The 27,460-nt window shown below is 38.7% G+C and overlaps 1 protein-coding gene across 5 annotated transcripts in view; it reads left to right on the top strand.

Annotated features, from left to right (window-relative positions):
- ARB2A (ARB2 cotranscriptional regulator A) overlaps positions 1 to 27,460 on the top strand; it is a 250,954-nt gene that overhangs the window by 114,241 nt on the left and 109,253 nt on the right. For all 5 annotated transcript variants that reach the window (XM_068666428.1, XM_068666427.1, XM_068666431.1 and 2 more), the window contains one exon: positions 9,044 to 9,262. In XM_068666428.1, coding sequence (XP_068522529.1) covers positions 9,044 to 9,262 — 219 coding nt within the window. The remainder of the gene's footprint in view (positions 1 to 9,043; positions 9,263 to 27,460) is intronic.

Raw genomic sequence — 27,460 nt, 5'->3', positions numbered from 1 at the left:
GACTCATTTAAACATCAAAACTCTGAGTGTACAGTGGTCTGCTAGGTTATGTATTTTACAGCAATTTAAAAAGAAAAAGGAGGTTGGGAAAAAAAAAAAAAAAAAAAAAAAAACTTTCTGTGTGTAAAAGTAAATAAATACCGTGACAGGGTTTGGGTTATTTTCAGTGGAATGCTTTTTTTTGGCCTTTTTTTTTTTTTTTTTTTTTTTTCCAGAGACATAGTTATTAATGCACTGTGCCACTACATTATATTAGTCCCAGAGAAAAGTTCTGTGGTAGCCCTTAGGACAACGCCTTACAACAGAAAAAAAAAAAAAAAAAAAAAAAAAGAAAAAAGAAAAAAAAAAGTAGAACTTGGAGCTAGCAGCTTCAGAAATCTTGTTTATTGCAACTTGAAACCTCTTGTGTGTCTAAAGACACAATCAGTTGAGAATCCCAGGAATGGAGGTTTCACTGTCCTTTCATTTTAGCTTTAGGAGTCTGTGTAGCACTGACATGAGACATTTTAAACTTTGGATGTGATAATACTTTGTTTACATATTTTCAGCGATACTTGTCTGTTGCTTCATGAATTCCAAAAAACTTCTGGGTTCAATAGCCTTGAAGGCCAGGCTGCATGTGATACTAATTTGCAAAGTATTTGCAGTAAAGACTTGCTGACATTTAAGAAATACCTATGTGTTCTTGCTATGTGCTGTCTATTCAGGAAAACTTAAGTGATCATAAAATCCATAACAAAGAGGGATATTTTTTAAAACCACAATTCTGTACATCCGTATTAGATTTTCACAAGGCATTTTTCATCAATATTTGTAATTTAAAACATATTAACAAAAAGATTCTTAAGCTATATTTTGCATATACAATAGGGTCACAGATGGTAAAAAGATTTGTTACCGTGAGGTAGTGTAGCGTTTTGTGATTATAAAATTAATCTGTCTCTAAATCTGTTTAAAGAGTTTTTTGCCATATAATGAGCAATATAAATTATTAATATTTTCATGTTCTTAGGGACTTTCACAGCCATAATTTTACCAACACAGCTGTTTGACCCAGTGACATCATGTTTTGCATATTTTTGCATCTTAATGAGTTAGTCATTTAAAAGGTTACAAAGAAACCATAACTCATAAGTAATTAAATTATTTAGCAGAAGAAGTATAAGAAGGTCTTCTGACATAGGTCACTGTGGGAAGGAAGGAGCATCAATGTACTGAATTGCACCTGTTTGTTGAAGATAGGTGCAAACCAGAAGCTTTAGTTTTAGATTACAAGTGGTTATTTTGTCAGGGAAGTGGCTGAATGCATGCACATACTAAAACCAGCTGAATTTTCTGTCATTCAGATAGAAGATTTTTAGACTGTGGTCACAAACAACCCTCAGCGCTTAATGGGTGGTGCCTTGTGAGACTTGGATAACTTCAAGATTTTACAGAAAACACTTACTGGGTGATGCTTTTTCCCTCTGCAGTACAGAACAAAAAGCTGAAGTACAGACCTTCAAAGAGATTTATATTTAATCTTTTTTTTTTTGCAGTAGTGGTTTCATATGTATAATTTCTTGCAGGTGAAAGGTAAAGTAGAAGATCTTGGCTACTTGGGTTACCTTTGTGCAAGCTAAAGATGTTACAAATCTAGACAAATCTCTGAGCTCATTGAAATGTCTGCAGAACAGCTCACAGAATGAGAATGTTTACAAAAATATTTTGCACAATTGGAAATGAGAGGGAAATTACGTATATTTTAGAATAAAATTATTTTTTCATGTTGTGCTACATAAAAGTACAAACTTAAAACCTATTTGGAGTTATATTCATTATGAAATACAAAAGAGAATAATTAAGACATACTGTGACATTTTCAGGGAGGAGGCAAAGTGGATTGGAAAATGAATTTGCAGCTGAGAACTTTTGCTGTCAGCTAATGGGATGCTGAGAAACGCCATAGAAACATTAAAAAATCCCGCAATCCAGCTTCATCTCTGCACCTCATTTGAGCAAGAGTTTCAGAGAGTAACTTTTATTCTCCTTGGTTTGCCTATCTGTAAATTAGAATTAATAGTTAAGTATTACTTTTGTGGGTTTTATGAAGTGTTTGATAACAATTGTGTTTCTGGTATGTTTCATTAAAAAGTAAAGTTTTGTGTAAACCTGAATGACCTTATAATCAAAATCTTAACAAAAAAAAGTAAAAGAGGCATGAGTTTCCTATATGGTATCTGGTACCACACTGAAGCTCCTGCAATTTTTGGAGGGAAAGGAAGTACAATAGTTTTATGAGAGGAGAATGCAGGCGCTAATTACAGAAAGGGGTCCAATAGGTATCATTTAAAGATGCCAGGCCTTGGGGGTAACTGGTGAATTCATTCTTTCATGGCTTGTATGGTCCCCAAAGCTGTGCGCAGTTAGTGAAGAAGAGCAGAGACTATTATTGCAGCCTGGACAGTTATTATGGGAGGATTATTTGCAGTCCTACTCCGCCTGGGTGGTTGGGGTGAATTCACTTCCATTCAGCCTCCCGTGATTTCTCTAGATAGCCTGAATCTCACGTTAGGGAGAGGTGTTGTGGCTGAGGCTTATTAAAGAATGTTTGAAGAAGCCTTTGAATGTGAACCTAATTCTTTTCTATTAATTCACATAATTAAGTTAATGCGACAGCATTTTTTAGGTTTCTTGCATTTCACTTATGATGAGAAACAATCTTCTACTGAAAATCTCAATTAAGTCAGGGCTTACAAAGGCACAGGAGTTCCCTATCAAGGATACAGTACACAAGTAAGGGAGCAAAACTTTTGTAATACACAGATGTGTTTTCTTAGTTTTGGCCTTCGGAACAAACACCATGAAACATGACTGCAAATCTTAACATAGACATATCTAGGTTGCTAATTATAGATAGGCGTAAAACACTAGTTCTTTTCAAAACTTTCCAACAGTAAACTCAAAATGCAGTAGCAGCTTATCTGTTTTGTGGTGGTGTTTTGTGTGTTTTGTTGTGTTGGGTTTTTTTTAGCCTAGAACATTGGTTTGTTTAGGATAGCTGCACTAGCACCAAATTAATAAATAGCAAAGGAAAACACACTTAATGGCCTGTTTTGTACTTCCCAGCACCAAGTTCCTATATATCGTGAAATGAGATGAATCCAGTTCCGCATGCAGACCAAATGCAGTGAGGAATTAGAAGGCAGTAACAGAAAGGAAATGAAGAGTTTATTGTTTTTATAGCTCTAATATCCATTAAAAGTTAGTAACACAGCAGGTGACAGTTTGGGTAAGTGTAAAGTGAATGTTTTGAAATAAATAGCAGTTGGGTGACCTGGGATGTCAGGGCTCTAGACAAGGGTGTGTGTTTGTCAATATATCCTACATGTTTTACAGACTCCTCAGGGAACAGGGGAAGATACAATTTCACCTTTTCTGTGCCAAAACATTTTAATTATATCTTCTTCCAAGTACAGCGGTTCAGTAACCAAGGAGCTGACATTGATGCATGTGTTGATAAAGCTGCAAACATTCAAAATGAGATTAACAAAGATTTTGAGGAAAGGGTGACAGCTAATTTTGCACAGTATTCTGCATCTAATTCAGGTCAGTGTAATGATAGAATATTTTATAACGGTTGTGTCATCCAGAGGGACTTTTATGATGCTTTGTGTTTTTGAGTATTTGTGTATATGAAAGTATAGTTCTTAATACATCATTCAAACAGGTTATAAGTTTTTATTGAAACTCTGTTGGTTGTAGCCATAAACAGGAATAAACTTCAGCATTTAAAAGCATTTTTATATATCCATCAGAATTCATCACAGCAATAGGGTTCTTTTGTCTAATTCACCTCAAAAGTATTGACTTCAGATGTGAAATGGAACCAAAACTACTGCGCCTGGTTTGTAGTGTTGCTTACTATTTGCAAAAAGATCAGATGGAAAGTTATATTAAATGTATTTGAATAATCAAACTGTAGTTTCTTTGTATTGTGTGAGACCTTTTGAGAACATCTCAATGTATTTCTGCTCTATTCTCCTCCTTGTTTGAAGGCAACTGACATTCTTCTTTCACTTTTCTTTTTGTTTGTGAAGTTTTCTTCTTTTTTTTTTTTTTTTTTTTTTTTTATCCACTCACTTCTCCATCTGCTTTCACTTTTGTTTGCTTGGGCCGTCTCTCATCCCAACTTGATAATGAGGAATGCGGTGTGACCCTGACCTCTATCAGCCCATGCATGACCTTCTGACTCCCCCACATAACCTTTGACCTTCTCTTTGACAGCTTGATTAATTACCCTGTGTTATGATTTATGAGTAAGTGCTATGTAAAAATAATAGACAACAGGTGGTCCTCTAAAAACTTTTTGTGGCATGTTTTCTTTTCCTGCCTAACTTGATGAGCTATTTTAAGTTGGGAACTTAGTGGGACAATGTGTGTTTGGCAGTAACACGGCATTTTTACACACTTGGACACAGCACTGGAATTCAGCGCGCCAAGCGCTGAGGTGTAGCTGGGGTGAAAATATTGCAAAGTACTGGCAGGGTGCAGTTGCCAAAATGTACATTGGGTGGAAACAGAAAGCGGAGTCAACTGACATTTCAGGCGTTTCAGTCTCAGGTCACGTCTTGAGAAAATTGCTCAAATAATGGAGGGGGCATTTTTCAAGCTGAGCTGCATCTCCAACAGCTATGTTTACTTTAACGCTTCACTAGTGACTTCGGATTGGTTGTCATGACCTCATCCCACTGTTGCACCTACGATGTTGCAACAGTGACATATATGTACCCTTCCCATGAAAAAAGATGGGAAATAAACGGAACATACATCTTTCAGAAAGATGAATGGACGTTGCTGTGTCCATTTTAACCACGGGAAGGTTTAAGAGCCGAGCACTTGGAGTTACATTTCCCTTGGGAATTAGCTCTGAGCTTGTTGCAAACAATCTACACAGAAATCTGAACTTGAAAAATCAGGATGATAAGCCTTAAGAAAATGATCTCTTTCAGACCCCCGCTTGCAGTCCAAAAAGATAGTTACACAGGTCAAAAGATTCCTCTCCAGCCCTGACCTCTCTGGTCACATATGGTATCCCATCCTGGTGGATTAATATGCAGAGCCGAGTCCTTTCAGCTCATTATTCATTTGGCTAGGCAGAAGAGATTTCAAAAGATTTAGAATTTACCTCAAATATTTTGAATATTTTGGAGTTCTTTTACTTTTTTTTTTTAATCTCAGTTTTACTGCCAGATACACTAATTTTGATGTTTCAAACAACTTGCTTAAACTTCCAGTAAGAGACTGTACCTTTGCAATTCTGGCTTGTGTATTAGGGTGAAAAAGGCCCTTCTACATTGCTCTGGCTTTATAGTAAAGGTATTGTAACTGAGATTTTTTTTTCTTCCCAACACTTGATTTTTTTCAGCCAGTTTTCGTCATACGTTGCTGGTTCAGTCACAAGACAGACAACAATTATGTACATTTGTATTTACTAACCTGAAAGCTTGCACACAGTCCCCTGCCTCCAGAAGTAGTTACTTGGAGGTTGATAGTAGTTGTTAAAGATGTTTTACTGCTGACTTATCATGAAGTGAATTCCAGGAAATAGCTGCTAATAGAGTATTCTCGTCTGAAAGAGAAACTGTAATTGTATCCCCTGAGCTAGTAGGTTAGAGGCTGCAACTTGTATTTATCAGTGTCTATCCTGATTATTACTTCTCATCACAGATACACTAATGGGTGATGCAGGCAAACTTTGACTTCTCTGTGGCATCTGTATTCTCTCAGATACATGGTAGAGCACCGGGCTTAGCTTGGTTTAATTAAGTAAAGATTTATGGAGGTTTTTCTGTTATTGTTAGAAAGTTTACCTTTTTACTGTGAAAAAACTGCACTTTTCACAGTGGTTTATCTTTCTGTGTGCGCTCGATACGTAGAAAAATTGACTCCACTGTTACTTACACTGAAAACATCACCAAGTTTTAAAACTTGTCTGAATGATGATACTCGCTACATTTTAATAATGTTGTAAGCTCATCATAACAGAAATGCATATTCTTAATGACATCGTGAGGTATATATTTGCAAACTCATTTAAAAGTTTTAATGAATGTGATTTTGTCTTTTCTAAACAGTCACACCAAACGTGTATCATGCCTGTTATTAGAGTTTCCTAAGGGCCTGTTTTTAAATATTAGTGGTTTTGCGTGTTCAGGTTTGCATCGACTTGCACTTTGCACAACCCCTCTGAGTCAGTGAAGAGGCCCATCTTTTTTTATTTTCTGATTATACTGAAATTTAATGGTGCAGCTCCGCCTGTGTGAGTGCATTTTAAATAAATTAATGGGACTTAAAAGGCATATTGTTTACACAGATGTTATTTAAAGTTAAGTATTCATTGTCAATAGAAAATGTTTAGGGTAAGGCTGAACGAGAGAATTTGGAATCAGGCACAGTTTTACTAGTCATCTTTATACATGTGGCTATCAAATCTTCCTGGTGCCATTGTTAATGTCTTGTAATTTAGGAGGCAGAAGACAAGGGAAAAGAAAACACATTGTAAGCAAAGTAATCTGAAAGGAAATTATTTTCCTAGGAGAAATTCTTAACAATTGGTATGATATTTTTTCCCACAATCGAGAGAAAAAAAAAAAAACTCAGTTATTACTTAATTACTTTAATCGTACTGACAGAAAAGGCATGCTATCTCAGAAAAAAAATAAATGTAGAGGGAGACATGTTATGCTGCTTAAAATATAATTGGTAAAAATCCTCTAATTGATTTATGAAATAGTGAATTTAAAAATGGAATCATATTTCATCTGTTGATGTCTGTGTGAAAAATTGACATTGTGTCCTTATAAAATTGGACAAATGAGTCATGTAATTTTCAGTTACATAATCAATAACTTAGACAAATTCTACTTCTTTGATGATTTATGTGTCTGTTTTGTGGTCAGCGAAAAGTGGACACAGAGCTTCAGATTCCTGTAACACTCGTAAACCTATAATAAATACATGAATTTTGCATTTGGCATTGTATAGAAGGCAAAAAGAATCGATAGGCAGGACGTCTGTGCTCAGGATGAACAGGTCAAGAAGACGAGCAACAAAGGGAGCAGCAGCTGAGGCCACCACCACAGTGCTTCGTGCCAAGTGCGGCAACAACTTGGTCCTCGCTCCACTGCCAGAGGGCCCAAAATTTATGATTTTCATCCGAGCTGCGCAGTTTAGCAGCACGTATACCTGCCGAAGTGGTATTTCTCCTCGGCAATGGGTCCGGGGCTTTGGATTTCATGAGCAGGAATTGTATCGGCCTCGCCAGCAGTGAGCGCGGGCGGCATCGTGTGCTGATATGAGCGGCAGAGGCGTGGGTAGCTTTTAAACCAGGCCTTCCTTTGTTTCCCGTCTTTCTCTGCCCCTCCTCCTCCCCCTCCATTTATTTATTTGGCTATTTATTTATTTATATTTACCTAAGTTCAATTCACTCGGCGGAGAGGGCAGGGAAGAAACATGACAGGAGACCACTTACTCATGGTACCGAATCTAGTGAGGAGGCAATTTTCTCTTTGGCCTACGGTGACCTTTTTTGAGCACGTTCCTTACACCAGAGACAGTGTACTGAATGCCTCTATTTCACCCTGTTTAGCAGAGTGCAACAGTGTCCTTTAGCTTAGTTTTGGTGGGAGGAGAAGCTATGGCAGAAATTTGAGAAGGGCGTGAAAAGTTGTGCAGCACAAGGAAGAGGGGTAGGAACTTCCTTCAAATGTGATTTTGATAACTAGTCGAGTGTGTCCAACTGTAGAAAATCACCGAGTGACAATCTGTCTACCTGACAGTGACCACAATGCGTTACAAGATTTTTGAATAGCTCTACAGATTAGAATAAAGCAAGTCCAAATAAAGTACCTTTTGTTGGTGTAGATTTGGTTTATTCTGGTGAAGCTAGGTATGTGGACGTCTTTGATCTTCCTGCCCAGCCTAAGTGCAAAATTAAGCATTAAATGAAAAGCTGGAATAAAGCTGTTTAGTCGGATAATTAGTATAGACATTCTCAAAAAGTGAGTCTTTATTAAAATTTACTTTTAAAGGACAGCTTGATTTTCATTGGGAGCCCATGGTAACTTTAAGGACTCATCTGTTAAATGCACGTGCTTCCCTTTTTCTCCCTGCATTTGCGATTATCTTTCACAAATATTACAATTCTTGTATGATTTACCATCATTTAAAAATCATAATAAAATGATTGGCTGATTTATTCAAGATTTATTTCTCATTCATAAATTCATGTATTTTTCAACCAGCTCATTTTCTGAGGCACAAAAATGCAGCTGGTATGCTCAAAAGCATCCTCCAGGTCACAAATTTTCTCTGGGTTTGTTGAATACGGGACATAATCCCAATGAAGTTTTAGAGCAGATTTAAAGACGTGCTTAAAAGTCATCCCCACAGTAAAAGAGTTGACTTGTAAGCAATACCACTGAATCAGTTTTGGTATTGATTCATTGTTACTGCCGCTATTGGCTTCTGCATGGTATGCTTGTCAGCTAGACAAAAGGTTTTACTATTTTAAACTGCTCTGAATAATTTTCACATGCTCTCTCTAATATATATATGAAATCCCTCCATCCTTTCTATTCTAAAGGTTTTTATTGGCTGGGTTTAAAGCTTTTTATTCATCGTTATATAGAGTTCTTAAAACAATATTTTGCTTTTAGTTCTAATACTGTTTTCTGAAAAAGTCGTATACCGTGCTTATGAATAAAACAACATATTAAATTATTTTAGAGGTAAAACAGGCAACTTTTCTGACGCTAAGGGATGTGTATATGCATAAGTGCATGCACAGACACATACTCACACATCAATATCCCTTTAATGACAGAAATGAAACAAACAGAATATTCTCAAAATGCTATTCTAAAAATTATGTTGTGTGAACTTGCTGAAATAAATATATAAGTTTTTAAGAGCATTAAAGTAAATGCAAAGCATTTTCAAGTATTAAATCTCCCTTTTCATATTTCTTTCTTTTCTTTTTTTTTTGTCTCTTCTAAACCAGGAAGGCTATGGAGTAATAGTACTGAATCCCAATGAGAACTATATTGAAGTGGAGAAGACAAAAGCCCAAGTACAGCTGTCTTCTGATAGCTCAGATGAACCTGCAGAAAAGAGGGAAAGAAAAGATAAAATCCAGAAGGAAACAAAGAAGCGACGTGACTTCTACGAGAAGTATCGAAATCCACAAAAAGAAAAAGAAACAATGCAGATATATATTAGAGTAAGTTTCTTTTACTTTTTTTTTGTCCTTCTTTACTGATGTATCAATATGTTTAATGTCCATATTAGCTAATAAATAGCGTGCTTTTTTTAAAAACAAACACATTACTGCATTGAAGAGTTCATACAGAGTTCCTGTGTCTTTATTCTATTGATATTTTTTGTCACTTGCTGAATGTGAAGTTTTAGAAGAGTTACAAAACAGTCCTTTCTAATTTCAAAGGGGAACTTCAAATAAACCCCAGAGGAACTCAGTGGTGCTATCAAGAAAGGGAATGATTTAAGGAAGACTTTGTAAAAATGATTTTATAAATAGAGGTGTACACAAGAAACACTTTTTAATGCAGTTTAGGCAACACATTAGCTTCACACGTCATGCATGCATTTATTGTATTACATTGTCTTATACTGGGGAGGCAATAGTTATTGCCTGATAGTTTTTTAACATATTACCTGCTGAATTAATAATGTATTGTGGAAAATACCGGTGTTCATCTTGTGTGGTAGCAGATTTACCCTATAATGTATTGTTTTCATATGAGCAGCCATCCATTGTGTTTCAGCTGAACTTCTGAAGGCAGATAAAGGAGGAGAGTTATTAATATCTTAATAAATATTTAAGCTAGAATAGTTCGAGAATGGTGTAATGAGGAAACTCTGTCCCCTGCTCTTTTCTTACTCAGTGAACCTTTGCACTTTGTAATGCTACCAGCATGGGATCGTTATAACAGTGCTACCCGAGGATTTCTAATTCTGCAGGGGGCACAAACAATATTATTTGCACTTTGACACATTCTGCTTCATATACATACTATGCATTATACATTCGAGACTGAGTCATGCAATTTCCAAAGCCTTTATTATGAAAGTTAGTGTTTTCATTCAGTGGTAAAACATGGCAGAAAAGCCACAGTGTACTTAAATCAGTAAAAGCGCGGGTGCCTTTCTGGTGTGAAATAGAGAAAAAGTCAGCAAAAGGGATGTCAGAATCATCTTAAATTTTAAGTTGTTCCTGTTAATTGTGGTTTAACATCAAAATGTTTGTAGGAGAAATGCAGCTGTACTGTCTGGTTAAAAGGTTTTGTAACCTGGATGTAAGAATCACTAATACCATAAATATTACTGTGGCTCTTGAGGAATATCTCACTACTGAGTATGCGAAACAAAAGGATGCGTATATATATATTCAGAGCCACCAACAGAGCACTGTGGTATTTTGGTTTTTGTGTGTGTGTGTGGTGTTTTTTTTTTTTGTCTATCTGCTTCTTTTTGTGGGATAAGCCATTCTTCCTGCCGGTCAGACCCTGTTTCTTAAGAGGGGCAAGGAGGCTTGTGTCAAGGTGCATCAGGGGCCGGTGGACATTGCTGTATTGTCCAGAAATGCATTTAATCAGCATGCTGGTCCAGTGTCCTCTTGTTGAGAGTAAACCTTTTTTTGATACCTTTTTAGCAGTTCCACCTTCTCATGGCTCTTTTGCTTGATGAGGCATGAAATTTGGCTTCGGGAGGTTTGACCCCCGAAACATAAAATGCATGACTCCATATCATTTTCTTTTTTTGCGTGGCTCTGTGCCTCAGATATGACTGTTGACATTCCCTTTATTCAATTTTCTTCAAACCTAGGAAAGAAGTAGTATAAGTTTTAGTGAAAGAGTCTCCTTTTGTGGGTGAAATAAATGAAATGGGGCTTTCTAATGCAATCAGTGTTTTATTCTGAAAGAATTTTTTGCTTTTCTTTTCTTTAATAATCCCTAATATAGAGAGATTTTTTGAAACAGAATGAAAAATATCCCTGCTTCAGTGTATGGCAGGATAAATTACTGCAATTTACTTGCCTATTGGTTTCTGAAACAGAACTGGACCGCCGATAGGGTACCATTTACTCTGTTGGGTGGAACTGCTAAGTCTGTAAAAACTTAGACAGGTGGTTGCAAGAGGAGCTGTGAATAAAACGTGCTCTGGTGTGTTTTTCTAGCCAAAGACACAGTTGATACTCTCTCCAGGCATAGCATGGTGCAGACAAAATGGTGCAATGCCTTGCTCGTGATGTATTTCTTGCCTCCCCTGCTTGAGTTGTGTGTGACACAGGGAGCACCCTTTGCTTGCACCCTGGGGTCGCTGCCTGCCTCACCTTAACCACGGGCTGGTGAGGGGCACGGTCTTTGGAACAACCAGAAAGAGCAATTTAGCTAGGATTTTACTTGTTCTGTGGTATGCAATACCTTTGACTCACTGTGCTCCTGAAAAAAATGAAAAAGAAAAAATCATATTGTCAATCCACAGGATATTTAAGGATGATATATGTACTGGTAGTAGTATCAGCAAAGAATTTTGAAAACAAAAATCAAAAAACAGAGTAAGCCTCAGATTGCCTTTGCCAAGCAGGGCAAATGGGTACAAAGATCAAAAATTTCTTCTCAGTGGCTGTGGTAAATGCATTCATTGAGATACAGCGAAGGCATTGACTGCATCTAACGTTGAAGGAAGATTTGTTTGTGTCAAATGCGCTGGGGACATCGTTTCAGACTGTTAGGCAATAGGAATAAATATCCTTATGTTATGTTCGCATAGGGTCACTAAGATCTGTTGTGGTTTGACGAGGAAATGCCATGTGATGAAATTAGAGCTGTCTGGATCATGGTCCAACTCGTGCAGTTAGATTGTCCAAAATGTGCAAAAATAGAATTCCTCCATTGTAAATTTCTATAAGTATTTTATTTTTATTTTTTTCGTAGGAAAATGCAAATGGACAGGATATTCAAGAATATGTAAAAGCAGAGTCTTAAAATACAAAATCTCAATTTGCACTGTATTTTTATACAAAACGAATATAAATAAAAATGACTATCAAAGTATGTAGTGCATTAAGCATAGTGCTTGAAAGATCAAAGCACTTATTGTTTCATGCTGTAACTTTTCTTAACTAAGAAATAATGTACTTTCTGGCATATGTTATAGCTTGTTAAAGGGACTGATTCGGTCTGGGCAGTAAACATCATGTCAAACATTATGGCAGAAAAACCTGCTTAATATGTTTTGTAATAAGACAGAATTTTTTGTTCTTGAAAACATCTGCCAAGTGAATTCACAAGTGAAGACAGAAAATGTCATCAATTCAGTAAAAATCTTACAAATTTGGTTTCTTTTTTAGCAGCACAAACCAAGGAGAAAACTTCTTGATAATCAGCATTGACTTATAATACTTTATAGAATGATTAAACAAAAGCATTTTACTTTTATATAACATGTTAATGTATGCATATGAATTTTAATACTCTTGCTGTTCAGATTTTAACAAGCATATTGCCAGCAGATCGTTTTAAAAGCATCTGTTTTTTAATGTGTTGAATGCAGAATTGAGTCAAATAGCTAAATATGTACATACATCCTTTTAAAAAACATATTTCTATCCTTACTTATAGATACTACCATTTTTTCTTAGACCACCAGAGGCTGCTGCTGTACATATTGGCTAATGCTTCCCCCAGAAATTTAATACCCTAGCCAACCTTCATTTATTACTGAACTAAACTGAGAATTTGTTGATCTCTAACCTTTTTCTATGGAAACAGATCATACAGGCTTAAATGTGACATGATTATTCCCTCCATCCTCCAAACCATCTCCCACTCCCCACAGATTTTCACATTGACAGTGTCTTCTCTATGTTAAAAGACACTTAGAAATGTAAATCAGTATTTATCCCCTTCTAAATAGCATTCACCACTTAAACAAGTATACTGAATGAATTCTGAAATGTTATTAAAGAAAAAAGTATAAATCACATAATTTTATAATAATAGTAATTTGCAATAATGTTGTTGCCACAATAGTCAAAGGATATCAAAGAGGCGACGAAGGAAGAAGTGGGAAGAAGCAATATCTTTCATGAGACCGACTGATGGGGTCAGGTTTTCTGGGCAAAAGGGATAAGCTTTTCCGAGGCCTGTGTGCTAGGAATTTTGTCTATTTTTTTCCCCACTTAGATTAGCTGCTTTAATGAAGATAATTCTTAACGCAAATATTATTTTCACTATAGCACAATCCATAACAGCGCTATTTATACTACCGGCGTATGAATGAAATTAAATTAATTTCGGATGCAACTTTTCATAAATAATTCCCCCTCTCTCCCCCCCTCCTTGTGTGAGACGAAATAGAAAAAGAGCACGTGCTACTAATTAATTTGTTTTGCTGAAAACACACGTATCGGAGTAATCTCCGCCCGCGTTTGGGCGACAAGCAGGGCTGCTGGCACAGGAGGGGCCGGCGGGCACCAGGGGCAGAGCTGTGTGCCCCCACCATGTTTCGGCCCTGGCACCGTGCAGGGTTGGCCTTGGGGCTCAGGGTTCTCCCTCCGTGCAGAGGATGGAGCCCGTTCCTGGTGAGCCCCGGCCCGTGGATGTCTCTGGGCAGATGCAGGCCCCCTGCGCCCACCCCGTGACTTGGCAAGGCGCACGCCTGCTCTCGGCCAAAGTCCATGCGACTGCTGAGCCCAGGCTAATAAGCCCTTTATTCCACCAGAAGAGACAAGATGACAAGCGTGAGGCAGATGGCTCCCAAGGGGTTAGGGACACGCTCAAGCGCAGGAAAAGTCGGTGGCAGCACTGGGAATCCGGATGTCAGCTTCCAGAGTCTCCTCCAGTAGTGCAAAGCTTTTTTTCTTTGCCTCTTAAAACATTCGGCGTTACTTTCCCCACACAGCTGAAGTAACACATGGTTTTAGTTTGCCCGTATTTACCTTTTAAAGCCCATTGCTTCCTTCTGTTTCTGTGAAATCTCTTTTACTTCTAAGCAACAGCAAAGTCATCCTGGTGATGGAAAGCTTATGAGAGCTGCTTGGAAATTACTGTGGCTTTATTGTTCCTCGCCCCGCATACCTCTAGACGTTCAGAGTTAAAAGCGAAGAGACTGCCGTCCAAGTGCTGGGAAATCAATGCCTGCTGACCTTTCGGGTGTCATGGGGCACTCGTGGCACCTGCAGAGTGCTGGCAGATGTGCTGCAGGACCTGCTGGAAACTTGCTTCACCCGGGTCCAGCAGCTGGAGGCCAAGTGGAGAGCTCAAAACCATCCGAAATGGCACTGAGCAACTACATTTGGGTGTAGAATGACACCCCTGTGTCATTCCTAAAGGGTCAGGTTAGCGTGAAACTTCAGGAATAATTTCTGTGTAAGAGGAGAAAAAAATATATAGTATTTCATTCTATAGGTACTACAATAAACAGACATTTCGTGAAATGATACAGAATTCGAACTTTAAATAGTTTATAAGTAGGCTATTTAACTTGTGTGGTTAAATTAGGTATTTTTAAAAATCCCTGGATTGTAAGGGCTTCTTGTAGTAAGTTTTGCATCTCCTAGTCTAGAGAAGTTATATTTGTCTTTTTTTTTTCTTGAGCAAGTGAGAAATCAGAAAAGCAGATAATCACTGGAGGAAGATTTTGCATCTCTTCAAGAGCGCCACTGGCTCTTCATTCTGCCATACCCTCTCTTTGTTCTGCATCTCACAAGTATGGTTTAATCAAAGAAAAGGAATAAATCGGGGCCGTCTAGCTTTCTTGTCTTCAAACATTCATTACATGATGCCGACAAAATGCGTATTGTTAGATCAGGCTCCTAAAATGTGAGGCAAGCCGTATGAGTTTCCAAAAGAAAGAATCAGCTTGCATCTCTCCTCCCACCACGAGCTGTGCAGTGCTCCTGTTGTTCTAAAAAAGACCGTCATGTACGGGTCAGCCAAGTCGTCCTTCCTTTCAGTCAGGATTCAGGCTTAGTAAACCTGGCCAGTTAGTGAGCTAATCGTAAAGAAAACTAGCTCAGCAGAAAGCAGACCTACTTGTTGAAGGCAAAGGTGAATAAAATTATTCAAACTTCTTATTCTCAGATACTGCCTGGCTTTGATTGTAGAGCAATTGCAGTTAAGGAGTGAAAAGACCTCGCAGGTCATCTAGTCCATCCTCCTGCCAGTACAGATTGTTCTCTGCGAGTATCCTTTATCGTTTATCCAACAGAATCAAAGATTAAATCCTTTAACTGATACCCAAAACAAGGATAATATCCTCTGACATACGGTATGCATTGCATGTTTCGATACCAGATCTGAGTGTTTGGGAAAACTGGTAAAAAAATTTTAGCGGGAGGTCAAGTGGTAACATACACATTTTCACAAAATTTGGGGATTCTTTATCTGTTTTTTTTTTTTCCCTTGGGGACCAGTGAGCCATAAAACCCTGCATATGGTGAGAAATCACAAAAATAATTTCTATGAGATAAATAGATACAGTTGTTGAAAATAACCCTTTTCTACAGGACCTCCCTCACCCCACTCCTCTAAAAATGTTTATGGGTTTTGGTTAGGTCATACAAGGAAAACCGGGGAGTCTTAGGAAGTGAATGTCAGCAAGCAGGGAACTGGGGCACAGTTCACTGCATGCTTGAGGATGTTGTTTCTGCCTCATTTGTTACAGAAATCAAAGTGAAAATCCAGGAAAAAAGCATGTGGAAAAAAAGATGCAGTTTTGGGAATTTACATAAGTCCAGTAGTTCTGCAGTCTGCTTGGCTGCTGTGGTGGCTTTACTCGGGTGGGCAGCCGAGCTCCACCACAACCGCTTTCTCACTCCCCCTCCTCAAAGAGAAACGGGGAGAAAATACGATGCAAAGGGCTCAAGGGTTGAGATAAGGACAAGGTGGCTGGCTGTTAGAGAACAATGAATTACCATCATCTCCTTCTCAGTCATTATACTTCAGAATCCTTATGATTGAAGGATTTTACTAAATAAAGTCCTTACTTGTTGTGAATCTACTTCTTGCGGGATGTAAACTTTGTTAACTTTGTTTTCAAAGTGTCCAGACTGATGTATTTCCTAAGGTAGTCAGCTTTACAGTATTTACAACCCTAAACCTATCTAAATTTTGAAAAATCTTCCATTTCTCTCTCAGATGAATCCTTGTTTTATCCTTTTCTTCCTGGCTAGAAGCGGGTGCTGAATTGATCAAAAATGCTTTTTGTCTTTTGTGGTTGGTGGTGTCAGTAGCAGGTTTTCTGTCCTGAATTGGCTGCATGCTGCTCAGCCGCGCTGCTCTGTACTTTGGAATTTAACCGTGGATTCGCATTCTCTTTTTCTGTATTTTTTTATTAGTCACTGCAAGACTAAATTTGCCAATACACAAAGAGTTACATGTTCTTTGTAATCAAATAATATTTGAATTTTAGTTAGTTTTCCCAATAGATGGCACTGGTTGGAGTAATACTGAATAAAGTAAGACAGACTGAGTTGCATGTTGAGTCGGTGAGAGTTAGGTCTGGTTAGGAGCCTGTAGTTCTTCTGGGACTTTAAGTAACTTTAAAACACTTCTGGAGCTTCTAGTTTGTTACTTCTAGCAAAGTGCGGAGTGAGAAAAACCTCACACCTATACTAAACAGGTTCTTCAGGGGGAGGACGACACCCCTTCATTAGTAATTTTTGACAAGCATAAGTATGCTTCTTGTGTTAGAGGTAAACTGTGAGTAATTATCATTCGGACATGGGGGTCGCGCATGGATGTAGAAGGAACTCCAGTTGCTGTTCTGTTGATACACCATAAAGTAGCACTGATCCTGAGTTCATTATCAGCATGCGGAGATCATTTGCCATGAGTCCAGCCAAGTGTCAGTTTTATAATTCTTGAACAAAAGATGGCTCCTGATTGCTTCTGCACCTCTGAAAAAAAAAAAAAAAAATCACCTAAATTTTAGTCAGTCATTAAATCCCTAGTGCAGAGCAGATTATGTGGGACATTTCCCCCTAACACACACAAAAGCCTGTGTCCCTGTATATGCACACAAACACTACCTGAATAAATGTGCAGCACATCTGGACACGTGCTTGCACGTTCAGCATCCTACAGATGCTGAAGGACACAGACTCTGTGATAACGTTGGCAAGCATGGGATACCTGTCTGGAAGGTTTCCTTTTATCAAAAGCAAAGTTTTAATCAGTACATCCAGTCACAGTACAGGAAGAAATTTAAAAAGTAGGTAATTCAGATGATGTTCTTGATACTGCATAAGCATCTGCAACATGTTTGTTCTTTGGAAACCAGTGTTTCGTCCCAGAATAGTTTTTCATTCCTATCTTCTATCTTTTCCACCTGCTGTGTAACTGAATAATCTGATTTCATGGATCTTGCAAGTTCAGACCATCCTAGAAAAGTGGGCAATTGACATTAACACTTAATTGTGTCACAGCTACTCTGTTCTTAACCTGGTAAAATGGAAGCTGTAATTGCATGTAGACATGGAGAAGACAGATATTTATTTCTTTTAGGCCCCATTTTCCTGAGGAATTCTGTTGAAATTAGTGAGCTTAGCAATGAAGAAATTTAGCATAGCTTAGACATGCATCCTACATATGTAGTTTTGAAAGATTTGTAGGTTCTGCAGTTAAGTTTGTGCCCTTATTCCGTGGTAAGTCATCGCCCTTATGCATTCCACCTTACAGTACACTTCTCTTAGCCTTTGGGTACTGCACTTTTTTCCTGCAAGGTTTTTTCTGCTGTTTGAAAAATGAACAAACACATTTGATGACAGGATCATGTTATTCATCATGTGTCCTTTGCACTGGCTGCCAGAAAAGGGTAGGCTTATGTTTAATGGCTGTTGCTTATTTTTAAATCTCTTAGCAGTGAAGACCTTGGCAATCTATGAAATCCTCCTTGTTGAGATATGTCAAGTTTTCATACGTTGCTTGCTGTTTAAAGGCCTGACTGCTTTCTATTAAGCAGGCAAATGAATTATTGCCCTCACAGATCTCAAAATAACAGAATCTGATTTGGTTATGGGGTCCGCTTGTCCTAAACACTTTTCTGTTGCTGCTGGGTGTTTCTTCACTATGCTCCTTTACCATTTCTTTCCCGTTCTGTTTTGAACTACCGTGGCTGGCTGGCAGAGTTTGGCTGGTACTCTGATGGAGTTTTATCATGACACCCATTGGGCACTGGCGTGGAAATACACGTACTGTCGTTATTGGGTTACAGTTCTGGTGAATAACCAAAGCATGGCCTCCTGACAACATTCTGAAATAATGCCTTTTCCTACCTGAAGATAAAGGGACCAGGCAAAATTCAGGTCCGCTAGGATAAGGAAAGAGAGAGTGCTGTTGAAAAAAGGTGACAGCTGCCTCAGTTCTGATGGGGAGTTGTGAGAGCATGGAAGAGTCAGGGGGATGAAGCTGCAATACGGAAATGTTGCAAACAAGTGCATGGCCTCAGTGATAATCATCAGCATCAAGTGCCTTCAAAGCCACTGTCCCACATGCATGAAGTTGAGCGTTGGGAGAGCTTCTGCAAGCACGCGTTTTTACACTTTGGTGACACTGGCACCAGGACTTCACTGTTTTTTTATGTTGATTGGAAGTGTCAGGCATGGTGCTTGTGAGCAGCCCTGGCTGGTGCTGCTTTGAGCAGGGCACTGGACAGCAGGTCGTGGGGGGTCCTTTCCAGCTGACACGGTTCAGTGGTTCTGAGTTACCAAGTCCCATGTCAGCCCTCAGGGCAGCGTTTAAACTGTGCATAGTCTCTGTGGACATTGTGAAAAGAGGTGAATTTACCTCTCAGAAACATGTGGCACTATTGACACTGTAGTTGGTCATCCATTTACAAAGAGTAGGCAAAGGTGACTGAGACCAGGAAGCCTACTGAGCTATTAATGTGGTTAATTCCGTGTGATCTTTCACAAGCACTTCTGCTTAAATGTGCCCTGAGCAATACAAGCCCCTCCAGACAGGCAGCAGTGTTTTCTGGCATTTTTCATCCAGGCGTGTTGAGCAGAACATTCAAGGTTGCTTCATAGATCAAGAAACTCCACAAGCCAGATCGTCTCCTCAAATTTGCTGAAAGACCAAATTTGCTGAAAGTAGAGCAATAGAGGAAAATGGCTTTTTTCCCAGATGTTTCCCAGATGTTAATAGCATGCTCAATTGTGAATAGTGGGAGGGACTGAGGCACTATCCATGTCCTTCCTCCTCCCTCTCCTTTGCTATTTCTTTGGCAAAAAGGGTTTTGTCTGTATCGTTAAATTGAATCTGCAAACTTTCATTTTAAACTACAAAGCAGTTTTTGTGTTTGGGGAACAGAAAAAAATGCTCTGTGACATTCAAATCGATTATTTGCCAAGTGTGTGTTTAGAAGGGGATAGACATGGCAGAATTAAAAAGGCTGCAACTTTATTAAAGCATTAGTAAACAGCCGTTTAATTAAGCCTGTGCACAACCACTTCTTAGAACTCAGAAGATTTGGTCTAGACTTTGGTTAATTTCAAAGTGAGACCTGAATCTGTATCTCAGCTCTAGGCCAATGCATTAATTGCAAATTGCCTTGAAACCTATGGGCAGGCCCCCAGTTTCTCTTCATCTTCAAACCTATGCCCATGTTCATAAGGTATTACTGATTTAGGTGTTGCTAATTAGGACACTGCCATCCAGACAGTTGTCTGTGAGCACTATTAGTTGGAAGAAGTTTGCATATGCAGACATCTGCGTTACCACCGCTAAAACTATTCCATGCTGCTTAGTGCAGAGGCAATTTTGGATATTCTGGCATCGTACTGGGGTATTGGGCATTGTAAATATGATCGCAATTTGGGGGATTTCCAAGACATCTGGTACCTGGCAACTACCAATTCTTACTGCTTAATGTCAGTTTTATAACCAAACCACATTTAAGATTTAAAATATTTCAGTGTAGAGACATTTTCACCAACAGAGCTAAACTACCAAATTATCAAAACGCGCTAAACAGTGATTACATAACACTGCTCAACTACTGTTAACCGTGGGAGCTCTTAGAGCTCTTCCAAAATCTCAGTTAGACAGAAGATCTGGTTAATTAGCTGCTACGAGACATCCAGGGCCAGAGACAACCTACCCAGAGAGCTCCCGGGGTTGCAGCTTTTCTGCTGCCACTGTTAAGGATGGCTCCTGCAGCCAGCCAGAACCGCTCCTCTGCACAGCTTCCTCCTCTCCGGTGCAGGGCGGCGTGAATCCGCCTTCCCTTTTCCTGTTCATCTGCACTTCATTCCCTCCGGCCAGGCATTCGGACATTATGTGGCGGTGTGGGGATTACGTTAATTCCTTGCAGCCTTTCCCTTAAGGTCTTGATTAACTTTTATGTTATCTGCCTTAATTAGTACGTTGTTGGTTTCACCTCGGTTTTACCATCCCTTTAAAGCAGGGGGAGTGTTGCTATATAAATTATGTCACGAGAACTACATGTACTAATTGAGTGAACGCTTTTCAAGATTTGGTGCTGAGTTTAGGCTTCTAAGCTCAATCTCTAGGCTTCACACAGTGTTACACATTGTGTGTAAACACAGCAGATCGGATTTTTCTATTAGAAGTAGAGGAACCCTCTGTGACCCTTGTGCAGAAACCTTGTGCTATCTTCTTGATGGCTCCACCTGCCCTACCTGAGAATTCATATGATAGAAACACTTGTTTGTGTAGTTTAAGCCTGAAAGATTCAATATTATATAAGGTTAATGGCGAAACACGGGATATAAATATATAGCACCCAAGTATGCATACAGACTACATCTTGCTTTTTCCGATGACTTCTTTTTCCCCTCCCAAATTCTAAGAGGTAACAAACCTCACAAAATAGTGACCCAGAAGAGATATTAAGCGGAAGGAGATAGATGTTCGGTCAATAATGTTTGTATCTCTTTCTGATAAATTTGACTCTGTTTGCCCCATCGTTGGCTAGAGTGAACTGGTGTTTTTCAGAGAAGCTCTAAAAAATCGGATGGCATGGTAAGGCCTAAAAGACAGCTAACATGGGTTTTCATGTTTGATAAATAAATATGAGTTCTTTTTGTTCAGATTATTGTCAGGATTTTTCATCATGATGTAGTGTTTTATAGCAAACTCACAGATACATTGACAAGAAATATTGGAAGACTAACCTGTAAAACTGGCAGTATGTATGTATCGTGATTTTGTTAAAGAAGTTTAACAAAAATAACTTAAGGGTAGAATTATTTTTATTTAAAGCCCAATAAGGTCCAAGCCTCCAAAAGTAAGCCTCTCAACTGTTTGAATGAGTACAGGTTACAGATGTTGAGTCCTCTTAATCCTGATTTCAAAATGCATCAAACAAATGGTGCTTGCTAATATGGGATTAAAATGGCATCAGGGACCATTTTAAACAGTAACAAAAGATACATCATTGTGGGTTTTTAGAGTTTATTTTTCTCATCCCACCCACCAGTATAAATCATAAATTGCATATTCTGTAGAATACAATATGTTATTCTCAAGATCTTCAGTTCTCTCTAGAATTTCTGTTAGATTATTGCTCAGTATATGGTCTCAATAAGCCCCCCAATGTTTGGCCTGTGCTGCCTGAATTAGAAGATTGCTCCCAATTTTCCAGTTAGGTCAACCAAAAAAATTAAGATATGATAGAGGGTCAGTGAAAGAAATTCATATCAAAACAACTGCTCACCATGTCATTATGACAACCTGCTGTAACAAATGTGCTTCTGTTTTAACTTATGACAATTAATTGCTAAAAGTAATTTAATCTGACAGTGGCAAGATGTTGAAAGACTCGTGAAGATGTCATAAAAGCGACCTTTCTGCCCATGTGCAACCAAAAGCCATTTTTAACAAGGAGCCTCAAAAACAGTACAACTTCTTTTGTACTTTGTTAATTAGTTATTGATTTGAAACAATGCTCTGCCAAATATTGTCAGATTAGCTAGACGCCAGCAAGGTCACAGTGTGACAGTCTAGTCCTGATAATCTTATAGTATATAAGAATTCTTTTTTCTCTGAACCTTTTGTTCTGATATCCTGAGAATTACATTTCCTGGCTTTAGCATTTGTGCTAATTTAAAATACAGCCAAGCTGTCTGTTATGTAGTTGGATGTTTTGAGTTGTTAAAAGATGACACTAGATTAGAAGAAAAATTGCTAGTGATCTAATGCCTAATGATCTTCGCCGTCCACGATGCACTGTTGCAGTGTCTTCACTAATCTAAGCAAAAAAGTATGTACTTTAATAAAATGGTCAGCACAAGGGAGTCACACGGTTCAAGTCAGAGGTAAAGAGCAAGTCCTGAGGTTGCATGGCAATGCACCAGGATTAAAGGTCATTTCCTAGTGTACCTTGTTATCAAACAAAAATAATAGAGGCGGGCTGAGCAGTAAAATTGAGAAGTAGAATTAAAGCTTGAATAACATTCAACTGTTCTTCCCTCAGAGTTCTGGGTCAGATGATTATTGAAACAAAAACCGATAGAAAACATGAATCTGAATTTGGGATTGTGTTTGTCATTCATGTGGATAATTATTTTATATGCTAATGGCAGTTACGTCAAATACAATTAATTATAGAAGGCTAACACTGCATATTAAGGCACTTGAGCAAATCTTTACAACTGTACAGTAAGTAAACAGTGTATCAGTTTACTTAAAGCACTGAGCACTTTCTTCCTTTTATTAGAAGAAATCAAATAGCTTTGAGGCTGTTAAATCTTTCTTTCACTTAAATAACCACTTTTGAGTGTTTGTAATAAATAGAGACAAGAGTGTCAAAAAGGAAAGTAGAGAGCGAAGCTGTTCTATTTAGTTTAACTTGTATAACAGATACAAACCCTGTAGCAGAGACTTTACAGCCTTGCTTTGTTCTGAAACCAAAATTGTTAATGAAAATACTAAGTTGTTGTTTTACTTAAATGTGTTGAAGTTTGTTAGATTCATTGTTTCCGGTCTTAGGGAAATCTGCATTTTTCTTGGCCAAAACTCTATTTTTCTTGCAATAGCATGGTTAAAAAATGTCTGTTTCTCATTACAACATATAAACAGATTGAAAGAACTGGAAAGTAAAATACTCTTTAAGTACTTTAGGAAATAGAAAAATAACACTTCTGCATGACTTCCCCTCAGAGTTTTTGAATGTTTAAGATGCATTCATTTCAAACGAAATATTGTTCATGTTAAGAAAAATCCATGTAATCATTTAAACAACTAGCACAATCTCTCTTTGTGTCTTACAAAGATAATTCTTTTTGTAAAGGTATTGTATTAATTTTTATGTACTTGTCCCCACTATTTATCCATTAATTGCCAGAAACATGGCTGGTAGGGAAGACAGCTGCAAATATACAACCTGATGGTCTGTTTTAGAAATGTTCTTTTGTTCAAATAATTCAGTCACACAAAAGGACATCTTTAGTAATGTTTTTTTTTATGTGAGACAGAAATATGTTGTGGGCAAAATCTCAGTCCTTGAGATTAAGTAGTTTGGAGGGGAAACAACAATGCGAGGAGACAAAAACAATGTGTAGGTGTACAAGCAAGTAGTATTGTACTGAAATGCACTGCCCTAGTCTTTTAGTATCTTTATTAGCTTAACTTAACATTTGTTTAACTGCTGTAGTAGTTCCTTAAACTAAACAGAATATGTATGTCCATGTGCCGGGGCTGGCAGGTAGCATGCTTAGGCATGGCACAGGGGTGGTCATGTCAACTGCACGGGTATTTATCAATATCCATGAGACAAAGGTGGAGATGGGGCTGGTCTGAGGAGCTGCTGTTACACCTCTGGCCTGACAGTTTCCTCACGCAGAATGTCCAGGCTGTTTGACAGCACAGAAGACGCTGCTTCAAATTCACAGTTCCTTCACCTGAAACTCTGCAAGTTATATGGAGGGGAAAAGTACCAAAAAAGCAAAAATACAAAAGTCTGTCAGAGAGCTAAAAGGGAAATTAGTTATTTTTTCTTAAGAAAAACTTCCTTTGATTCATTTCCCTCCTTCCTCCTATTCTCTTCTCCTGCACCTCTTTCCTCTCTGTGAGTCAGCAATGTTCTTATCCCCAGACTAAAAAAGCAAAAATTCATGTTTGTGTTTACATTCTTGTCTTAATGATAAAATAATTGGCTTAGGTGACTCCTACCATGTCTGTCAATTTGGAAACAGTACCAAGCAAAAAGATACTGCAGATATTTAGGGACAAGATTTGTTCTGAAGGAAGGCTTTTAACTATTTACTCTCCAGCCCCATAGGGAGCAACTGATGTTAAAAATAAATAAATAAATAAAATTATTTGTGGGTTTGTGCAGACCATTGTGATGGTCCCAAGCAGATTTTTACACACACACACACAAAAAAAAGAAAAAAAAAAAAAACTTTCCTGGAGATGGCAACTGAGAGCCACTGAGAAACTGATTCTGTCTGATTTTTTCTTCTTTTCTGTTTCCTTTCCTGCACTTTACCAGAAGACAGTTGGGTGGTGTTGACAGTACATGCCAGACTCCAGCAGAAGTAATAACAGGGAAATCCAAATTGGAACAACAGGCTGACAAAGTTGTCTTACCGTGGCTGACAAGCAGATACTTTAACCAGGGAGATGTTGCTGTAATAACATTTGAGACTTAATTAATTTAGCCTGAGATCTGGTTGTTACTTTATAAACAGCAAGCCCCTTTAAGTTATAAAGTTGGGGAGGTGTTTGGCAGAAGAATTTTCCATCCCCTGGCTGTCATAACAAAAAGCCAAGGAGCTAGGGAGGGCATTCAAAAAATAAAATGGAGCACAACAAATTCACGGCAGAAGATATTCAGAGTAGAAAATGAGTGAGCCCGTGTCATGTGTTGCAGATTTAGCAAGGGGCGTAAGATTTGCTGCTTCATTAGCTGGCTGATGGAGCTACAGGAAAGCGCTGGGCCTGCTGCTTTGGGGTGCAGGCGGATGGCCAGCTGGATTCAGAGAGGCTCGCTTGCCAGCCCTGCGGCTATCGCAGCAGCCTCAGCACCACACCACACTCACAGCGTGCTGTGAGCAACCTCAAAGCTTCAGGTTTGGTCGCTGATAGAGATCCCGTATCGACAGGAGACACGATGCTGGCCTGCTCCTGCGTGGCCTGTCTTGTGCACCATGTTGCCAGGAGAGCGCAGCCTTTGCTCTGAAGGGGCTCTCCCCTGCTCAAGTTCTGTTTGTAGCAGCCTCTCTCTCTGTTTATTTCTTCACAGATCTTCAGCCCAACTTGCCGTGTTTGATATTCCTGTTTAAATGCAAATCTACGACATTTCACCTGCAATGAGAGTCTTAAAAATGCATATTCTTTTTACATCTGTGAGGTCCTGACATGGCAATGCGCTGAGGGCCTCCTGCAAAGATCTGCATTTGCCAGAATGGAAATACATTACTGGGTCAGTGGTGCTGCAATGCAGCTAAGACCACTGACACCTTTTGATTTCACTCCATGATTTCCAGACATTGTTTGCCTACTAAAATATTGTAAATGAGGGCCGGAGTCAGGTTCTGTGGCCAAAAGGGTGGAAAAAAGGGATCTGGCTTCCTTGGTTGGTTTGTTCCTCAGAGGTGGTATGATGAACTTTGCATACAGCAAGAGAGCATAGATTTGGGTTTGATTTGTTTTTTTTAAGTTAAGAAGTGGCTCTTGGTTATTGATCAGGAACTGTATTAGCTGAACATATAGCTGTGGAAAACTTCCTCTGGCTTGGAGCTGCTTCGTTTTTTCTGTTGTGTGCAATAAAGCTGGATATAAAGAGGAAAAGTAACTCCCACATACTGCCCAGGGGAAGGTTAGGATCCATGTTCCCTCCATTCTCACATATATATAGCATAGCTCTGAATTTTATTTCCTGACCACCATCACCAGGGAAAGCCCAGCTTATGTCTGAAGTGGGAAAAGTGGGACACAGTCTGAAGCCGTCTTGGATTGTAATTGCGGTGGGACCTGGGGAGAACACGGGCCCAGGGGAGGAGCCAAAACACAAAACGCAAAAAAAAAAAATAAGTTAACTGCTGATGTTGGCAACAGCCGGAGCTAAAATCCAGTTTGTTCTCAGCCATCCTGTTGCTGATTGACAGGATTATGTGTGCACTGCAGGAGCACGGGGCGTCGCGTGTGGGCTCTGAGGCACACCAGGCCGGGATGTACTCATGCAGTCTTCCCTACTTGAAGTAAAACACGGCTACTCACCGAAACATCTTGGGGCTGTTACCTTTAGAGTAGATTGAATCTTGGCATCTTGATAGGAAACAAAAAACACTTTTGGAATATAATCTGGCATTCATCCAGTTTCTGCCAGTGAACTCTCCAGCTCCAGGAAACCTAAGGAGTCATCTGTTTTCCCCTCTACTGCTATATATCATTTTGCTTTGAAAGAAGATTTTTCAGGGGTTGTCTATGTATAGCTCGTTGCTAAAAATAATCTTGTTTTCCCTTCCCTCATAACCGATGGATTTCCCATTTACCTGATGCCTTTCCCAGACTCCTTTTTCTGAGTGGAACACCTGGCCAGATATTGTCAGTCTTGAATTCACTAAAATTTGTAGTTTTAAGCTGAGAACAGAACCTAATCTCAAGACTTGCGTTGTAGCAAAGTGTGTGTATCAGTGCTTCCTTCCAAAACAGCTCTTGATCCCCTTTGCATTGATAGTGACAATTTAATTGTTTTTTTTTACTCTGCCAAATATATTTTTGTTTTACATCTTTTATTTGACTATTAGGTATGCCAGATATTAGATGTTTCATGTAATATGTACTCATTTGCTAGGTCTGTCAAGATTGTGCTTTGCTGATAAATTGTCAGGAGTTTTGGAGGTGGGACTAGTCTATAACTTAATACAACATGGATTTAACTGCAATACATAAGACTTCTAGTCTTCCTTACTGTAGCTGACTGTAAACACATAACAGCTTTATTATTAAGGCTTCATAAGCAATATTGGGAACACTTCCATCACTGACCCACTTCACAAATAAAATAGGCACAAGAAATTACACAGCATCACCTCAAATAGATCTGGGAATAAGACTGAGATCTGTAATATGAAAAATTCAACCTTAAGTCACTTTGCCATATTGCTTTCAGAAGGTATGTACCAAATAATAACCTTGGCTATGCTATTTATATCTACAGCTCTACACCTGACCCGACTGAGCTAGTGTGATACCTGGTATCTACTTCTGTCTCAAAATCAGCCATTACCTCCTGCCAGAGTATATATCTTGCTCCCTTCTTACAAGTTGCCCTTCAAAAGATAATACAGTCTTTTTATTTCCCCACTTATTCCTATGAGATAAGTGGAAGGAGGCTTGTGTTTTTGCATCCAAAAGCTCTTGGTTTAATCCCTGCTAAGGTCATAAGGAAAAACACAAGGTGACTGTATCTGAATGCATATGAG

The sequence above is a fragment of the Anas acuta genome, chromosome Z (assembly GCF_963932015.1).
Source record: "Anas acuta chromosome Z, bAnaAcu1.1, whole genome shotgun sequence".
Lineage (NCBI taxonomy): Eukaryota > Metazoa > Chordata > Aves > Anseriformes > Anatidae > Anas > Anas acuta.
This window is presented reverse-complemented; position numbering and strand designations above follow the sequence as displayed.